Below are 7,684 nucleotides of genomic sequence, written 5' to 3'. Positions count from 1 at the left end.
AATTTCCTGTCCGCTCTGCACCTGGGAGGCACGCACGCCCCTTCACCAAGCTCCCGCCGCAGGGAGCAGAACTTCCGCAGTCGGCCCTGCACGCAAGCGAAGGCGGGGCCTGCGGCGCCCTCCCTGGACCAAGAGACACCAAAAATCTAGGTGACACAGGAGCATTGGAACCGGGGGCTCAGGGATAACCATCAGATACCCACTTCTAGGACACCAAAATAAAACATTTACCTTTCTTTGCTGATCAGAATAAAAAACACAACTGTGGAACAGACATGGCAATAGAAAAATAAGATAAAGTTTTAATTCTCTGAATACCAGGAGCTCACCCGTGAGGGCTGTCCTTGGAAAAGGAGTATTTGGCAACATTTCAAAACATTTCAACATTTCAAAAGTTCTCAAAATCAGCACAAAGCTTATTCACATTTTTCCTAAACCCAACAACGCTCACAAATACCAAAATGATGTCCTTAAAGCGGTAGAGCAGCTGAGTTCGGGTGGGCTCTGGCCATCGCCTGTGGCTAAACTCTGCTGGGCACACAGACCGTGGGCTCGCCAACCTGGGCCCAGCGACGTCCTTGGAGAAGCCTTCAAGACATGCGCTCCTTGAAGAACCATTTCTGACGATCTGAGCCAGTGCAGTCTCGCAAGAGCGGCACAAAACTGTCGCTGGCCTTCTTCTCGGCCTGGACACATTTCTTGGACTGTTGGTGAAGTATAGCGCCGTCCTGCAGAAGACAGCGGACACTGGGTGTTCAGGAGATACTGAGCGATTTCTCAGCAACGCTCTTTTCCCTAAGAGCCCCGGATATGATTCTCATCGTTTAGCAGGTAGTTATCGCAGGGTGACTGCCCGGGTGTGGGCAGCCCCAGGGAGGCCTGACGGCCCAGGGCTTGCCTTGTGTGGGACTGATGCTGCCACCTGCTGGCTGATCTGGGGATTCCCTCAGACCCCAAGTCTGGTCCCTACTGCTTTTTCTCTACCGCATAAAAATCAAAACAAACAGCTTTTGTTTATTTCTGTCTTGTCTCTTAGGTCAATTAATTCCGTCCCTGATGAGCCCTTTCTCTTACATGTATTTGTAAATGTTTACTTGCTTATTTGCGAGGACAAGAGATGCAGAGAGACAGAGTGCCCTTCCACTGGCTCTCTCCCTAAATACCTGGCTGAAGCCAGGAGCTGCTAATTCAACTCAGGTCTCCCACGTGGGTTCTTGGGCTCTCGCCACTGCCCACCAAGGTGTGCATTAGCAGGGAGCTGGAACCGGGAGTGAAGCTGGGAACTGAACCTGGGCACTCCGATATGGGAAATGGGTGTTTTAACCCATATCCTCTCTTATGTAAGTGGAGACCCAGGAACCTTGGCAAGAGCCCCAGCCTGGCTGCAGATCAGCTGGGTGATGGTGGTAGGGGTGAGTCCCTGGGCCACCCGTCAGGGTCAGAGGCCCCAGCCCTGAGACCTGCCAGGACATTGCCAGAGAGGATGTTAGACCTTCATCCCATCCCTTACAGGACTGAGCCCAGGGAAGCCACGAGGGGGCGCACTCACCTCCTGCAAGATGAACTTCTGGTTCTCCGGGGTGGTGTCTTGGCAAGGATGCATGACCAGAACGTCCTTGTCTGCTTCCACCGCCACGCAGCCCTCCGGCTGGTGGGTATTGTAGCGTATTTCCATCTGGGACGTGTACTCAAAAAACTGCAAGGAGGCAGCCAACACATGTCAGTCACCCACTCATGTGGAAGGACGGAAAATCACTGGATGGGAACTTGAGAACTGGGGAGGGGGGGGTGTGTCCCAGGAGAGGGGGGCAGGCTCTGCTCTCCCCAACAGGAGCCTCTCTGATCAGGCTCCTATGCATCCTGCAGCAGGTGGCAGTCTCTAAGGTGGAGCTTGCTGACTACAAATCAAGTGGCCCTGTCCTGAAGGCAGGGAGGCCGGGGCTGCTGCCTGCCCACCTCCGACCCTGTGCTGGTGCGGAACAGCAGGGGAAAAACACGAGTCCCAGCACCAGCACTCGGGACTCTGCGACCCAGATCAGCCGCTTCCTCTGCTTTTCCTTACTCCTTCCCTCTCCTCCCCCCCGCCAATTTAATGGCTCCCACACTAACTGGAAGCTGTGAAGTGCTGTGCATGGCTGGCAGTGGCTGCAAACAGGAATGCCTGGCTCTTTCAAGGCAAGGGTTTTGCTACCGTAGGGGCACAGGATCCACCTTCAGGGCATGTAGAGAAGCAATGAGCACTTCTGTCTGAGACGGGGCCCACAAGGCTGAATTCTTTGCATATTTTCCAAGACGCTCACCCAGCCACCCCACCACCTCGCAGCTGGGAGAATGTACTTAAGGCACATGGAGCAGTGCTTCTTGAAGGCACCTCCTAGAATGCTGATTAAAACAAGTGTCTGGGATTCACAGGGTTGCAAGGCAGCTCTAGGCTCCCAGCGGATGCTGATGCCACCAGCCAGGCCCCGTCCGCTTGGAGAAGCCCTGTTCTCGGGCGTGGGGCAAAGCCAGGAGAACATAAGGTTAGGGGCCTGAATGATGAAAGACTGCTGGTGACCGTAAGAAGATGCAATAGTCAAGTGGAATTGGGGTACCTCCAGCTTAGAAGAAACAGCACCGACTCTCCAGCCAGTGTGGTAACTCCTTGGGGTGGTAAACCCTGGACGGTCCACAGCCAACACTTCTCAGCTCCCGCAGTCTCCAAGGGCCCAGCCCTGGGGGGTCCACCTCCCTTCCTGGCCCGGGGGTCCCGTCCTAGCCCTCAGGACAGAGCTTCCCTTGCCCAGCCTAAGCATAGCACTTAACTCGAAGACCCAGCCCGCTAAGGCCGATCCCCCTCTGCCATTATTGCAGTGCGGCCACGCAACATCGACACCTGTGACTGCGCTGAGCGATTCTAAAAGTTCATCTGAAACACAGATGTTATTCCTTCCCTTCCTTTCTTTCTGACTGAAGGTGTCAGTCACTGTGTTGCTGATCACTGACGAGACGGAGAGGTGGGGAACCAATCCATACAGGCCCGCAGGGAAACAGCAAGAAGCCACGAGCAACGCGGCAGGTGCCGGATGCTCCAAGGACGTCTAACAAGCCGAGACGAGTCTGATGAAGGGGACGGGAGCGATGGGCTATGCAGCGCACGGACACGATGCCAGCAAGAATGAAAGACGTTGTCAAAAGCCCGTGTGCACAAAAGGGTGGACGAAAACAGGGCTTAATTTTCACGGAGGCCTGAATTCATCTCCCCATCCCCCGCCGCCTGTTTCCACTTTTGATCTTTCCCCAGTAGTCCAACATGAGTACGCATTGCTTTTGCAGTGAAAAAAGAATCAAATAACTAGTCTAAAAGGGATAGATACTCATGACGCAGCCATCACTTCCCTCTCGGAGGCCACACCCACCTGGTTCTGGCCCATCCCGTGGCAGGTGTATAGGATGACCTGGTGCCCCGTGATCTGGTTCTCATCGGGAGGGTTGTAGTCGAAGCAGAAGTTCTTCAGGCCTTTGTTCTGGAGCTGAACGACACAGAACGGCAGCGGTTTGGTCCACACTAGCACGCCACAGGTTCCCCACAAGGCACCCGAGGGAGGGCGAGTGGAGTGAGAGGACAGCCTGCCTCTGGACCGCGTGGGGCAGCCCCTCACCTCCTCACTGCACTGTCCGGCCTACAGGTGCCTTCCACGGGCCGGCGCTGTGGAGCGGCAGGGTAAGCTACCACTGCCACACCAGCGTCCCGTGTCAGAGGGCTGGTTTGAGACCCAAATGCTCAGCTTCCAATCCACCTCCTTGCTAATGCACCCTGGAAGGAAGTGGATGGTGGCCCAAGTACTTGAGCCCCTTGTCACCCGTGTAGGACACTAGGCTCCTGGTCTCAACCTGGCCCAACCCCGGCTATTGAGGGCATTTGGGGAGTAAAACAGTGGATGGAAGACCTTTGTCTCTTTCTCTCTCTGTTCCCCAATCTGTGGCACTGTGCCTTTCAAATAAATAAATCTTAAAAATTATCTGTTTAAAAAGTGCTTTCCTGAGCCAGTGTTGTGGCAGTGTGGATAAAGCTGCCACTTGCAATGCCAGCATCCCACATGGGCACCATTTTGTGGCCCAGGTGCCCACTTTCAATCCAGCTCCCTGCTAATGGCCTGGGAAAGGCAGTGGAAGAAGGCCCAAATTTTGGGCACCTGTCACCCATGTGGGAGACCTGGATAAAGCTCCTGGCTCTTGGCTTTGGCCTAGTCCAGTCCTGGCCATTGCAGTCATTTGGGGGAGTGAACCAGCTGATGGAAGATCTCTCTCTCTCTCTCTCTCTTCCTCTTTCTGTAATGCCAAGTTTCCAGTAAATAAATAAACAAATCTTTTTGAAAAAAAAGTACTTTCCCATTCTGTTTTGTAGGTAGCAATCTTTATGCCCACTTAAAACATTTATTTATTTGAAAGCAGAGTTACACAGAGAGAGAAAGAGTGAGAGAGGGAGAGACAGAGAGAGAGATCTTCCATCCACTGGTTTACTCCCCATATGGCCACAACAGCCAGAGCTGGGCCAGGCCAAAGCTAGCAGCCAGGAGCTTCTTCTGGGTCCCCCACATGGGTGCAGGGCTGTAAGCAATTGGGCCACTTTACACTACTTTTCCCAGGCCATTCGCAGGGAGCTGGACTGGAAGCAGAGGAGCTGGGACTCGAACCCACTCCTGTATGAGCTTAATCTGCTGCAGCACAGCGCCCACCCCTCTTCACCTTCAGCGTAAGATGACCAAACTGAGGTCAGAGGCTGAAAGCTCTTATCTCTTTGCTTCTATCAGTAGCAGCCTTGACGCTGCACTGGTTCAAATATATCTGGCTGCAGCCTTGAATTGAGATGGATGCAGCTAACTAAGCCAAGGCAGTGATATAAAACTGTTTTAGATGACTTTAGAGCATGGTAGGTTTGACAATACTTCCTTAGTGAAATATATTCTATAAACAGAGACAGCTGTCAAGAAAGCATAAGCCTCATGCAGTACAGCACTGAGTTCTCATGCTATTTTCAATCTATTTTTGAAACTCTTTTCAATCTACTTTGGGATAAAACCATGAATAATTATGTTGATGTTGTTAGAAACCAAGATTTTCAGTGTAAGAAAAAAAAATTCAGGGGCCGGTGCTGTGGCATAACATGTAAAGCTGCCGCCTGCAGTGCTGGCATCCCATATGGGTGCTGGTTTTAGTCCTGGCTGCTACACTTCCCATCCAGCTCTCTACCATGGCCTGGGAAAGCAGTAGAAGATGGCCCAAGTGCTTCGGCCCCTGCACCCACATGGGAGACCCTGAAGAAGCTCCTGGTTCCTGGCTTTGGATCAGCCCAGCTCCAGCCATTGTGGCCACTTGGGGAGTAAACCAACAGATGGAAGACCTCTCTCTCTCTCCCTTTCTCTCTCTCTCTGCCTCTGTCTATCTATAACTCTGCCTTTCAAATAAATAAATAAAACTTTACAAAAATATAGTATCAAAGCAGAAAAAGTCTGATGAGATTGCTTTGAATTTGAGAGAGTAGTATGAGCTCATTGTTTTTCAAAATTATGTATTATTGTGGGCTTTGTGGCATAGCAGGTTAAGCCACCACCTACAGCACCAGGCATCCCATATGGGCTCTGGTGCAAGTCCCGGCTGCTCCACTTCTGATCCAGCTCCCTGTTAATGCACCTGGGAAAGCAGCAGAAGATGGCCCAAGTGCTTGGGCCCCTGCACCCATGTGGGAGACCTGGAAGAAGCTCCTGGCTCCTGGCTTCAGCCTGGTCCAGCCCCACTCATTGTGGCCATCTGGGGAGTGAACCAGTGGACGGAAAAATCTCTCTTTCTCTACCTCTGCCTTTCAAATAAATAAATAAAATATTTTAAAAATACATGTGTTATCCTTTCTCTGTCTACTGAAAAAGGCAACAGCGATACTATTCCACATGATGGCTACTAGCCATATGACAATGAATACTTGAAATGTGACTTATTCAAAATGAGATTTATTGTAAAGATGAAATATACACCAGTTTCAAGACTTAGTATGAAAAAAAGAATGTAAAATATCTCAGTAAGTTAAGTTTTACATGAACTCTGCTGAAATGCTAGTATCTGGGATATGCTAGACTAAATAAAATATACTATTGACTTCACTTGCTAAATGTCCACAACAGCAGGGGCTGGGGTGGGCCAGGCTGAAGCCGGGAGCCAGGAACTCAATCCGGGTCTCCCACGTGCGTGGCAGGAACTCAGCTACTTGAGCCACCACTGCCGCGTCCCAGGGTCTGCTTTAGCAGGGAGCGGGAGTCAGAGCTGCAGCCAGGAATCAACCCCAGGACTCTCACATGGGGCACACGCATTTTAACTGGTGTCTGGCTAGGCTAAAGGCTCATACAAACTCATCTTTTAATGCCACTTTGCAGGAAACCTTTGAAGGGTCCTCACATGGTTCCCAAAACATGCTTCCTGATGCACGTGGCTCGCAGCGTGCCTCTGCCGGACGGCACCGTCCACAGGCAAAGACGACCCACAGCAAGGACCGGGGCTTCTGGGAGGAAAGGCAGGAAATGTTTGAATCAAGCCTGCGTCTACCACCACGGGGCTCTCGGAGCCAACCAAATGGGGTCAGAAGTCAACAGAAAGAGGTGGCCACTGATGGAAGATGGGACAACTTGAATATTAAAATCAGGGGCCTGTGCTCTGGCATAGTGGGTAAGCTGCCTGCAGCGCCGGCATCCCATATAGAGTCAAGTGACACAATGCCTGGGCTTACTTAAAAAGAGAAAAAAGTGGAGGGTGGTGTAAGGAAGAGGGAAAAGCAAGAGAGGCAGAATCTTGAAATTTCCAGAACAGGGGCTGGTGCTGTGGTACAGCAGGTTAAGCTGCTGCCTGTGGTGCTGGCATCCCACATGAGTACTGGTTACGTCCTGGCTGCTCCACTTCCAACCCAGCTCCCCGATAATGCACCTGGAAGAGCAGCAGAAGATGGCCCAAGCGCTTGGGTCCCTGCACCCATGTGGGACACCTGACTAAAGCTCCTGGCTCCTGGCTTTGGCCTGGCCCAGTCCTGGCCATTGCAGCCATTTAGGGATAGAACGAGTAGATGGAAGATCTCTCTCTCTCTCTCTCCCTTTCTCTCTCTAATTCTGCCTTTCAAATAAATTAATTAAATCTTTAAAAATTTTTTCTAGACCCTCCTGGACAGGATTCATTGTATCATTCTCTCTGCATCCCTGTATATTTACACGTTTTTATGATGAAAACAGAATGTAACACATGAGCACCCTGCTTTACCTATCAAAGACTTCCAGAACGCACTTCTGATGGGGAGGACCCAGAGGGAACCCTGCTAAGTTGGCGCGATCCTGGTAAAAGCCAACGACGCTGGACATTTCAGTCACCTCATGCCTAAAACATTTATTTTACGTTTTCTGAAATACTAGAAGTGACTCTCCTATTCCCAACTGCCTTTGTAGACTGCCAAGCTGGGAATCACTACCTAGTCTGGCCACTGACACTGGAAGCGAAGTGATAAGGTGCTAGTAAAAACAGGGACATGGAAACATGAAGGAAACCTCACTTTCCCCATCTGTAAAATGGGAGGCTTTCCTTGCCCATTCCAAGACAGCTTGCAGCTCTAGGATCAAGGGCCATATACTCACAGGGACAAGGAAGGACAGGGACAACGAGGTGGGAGGGT

General features: G+C 51.3%; 1 protein-coding gene across 1 annotated transcript in view; it reads right to left on the bottom strand.

Annotated features, from left to right (window-relative positions):
• Window positions 1-276: 276 nt before the first annotated feature.
• Window positions 277-7,684, bottom strand: part of GALNT12 (polypeptide N-acetylgalactosaminyltransferase 12) — a 33,690-nt gene continuing 26,282 nt past the window's right edge. The window contains exons 8-10 of the mRNA XM_051843691.3: window positions 3,399-3,512; window positions 1,550-1,696; window positions 277-728 (exon numbers count right to left, since the gene is read on the bottom strand). Coding sequence (XP_051699651.1) covers window positions 591-728; window positions 1,550-1,696; window positions 3,399-3,512 — 399 coding nt within the window. The 3' untranslated portion in view covers window positions 277-590. The remainder of the gene's footprint in view (window positions 729-1,549; window positions 1,697-3,398; window positions 3,513-7,684) is intronic.

The sequence above is a fragment of the Oryctolagus cuniculus genome, chromosome 1, assembly GCF_051225735.1.
Source record: "Oryctolagus cuniculus isolate XC-2025 breed Fujian yellow rabbit chromosome 1, ASM5122573v1, whole genome shotgun sequence".
Taxonomy (NCBI): Eukaryota; Metazoa; Chordata; class Mammalia; order Lagomorpha; family Leporidae; genus Oryctolagus; species Oryctolagus cuniculus.
This window is presented reverse-complemented; position numbering and strand designations above follow the sequence as displayed.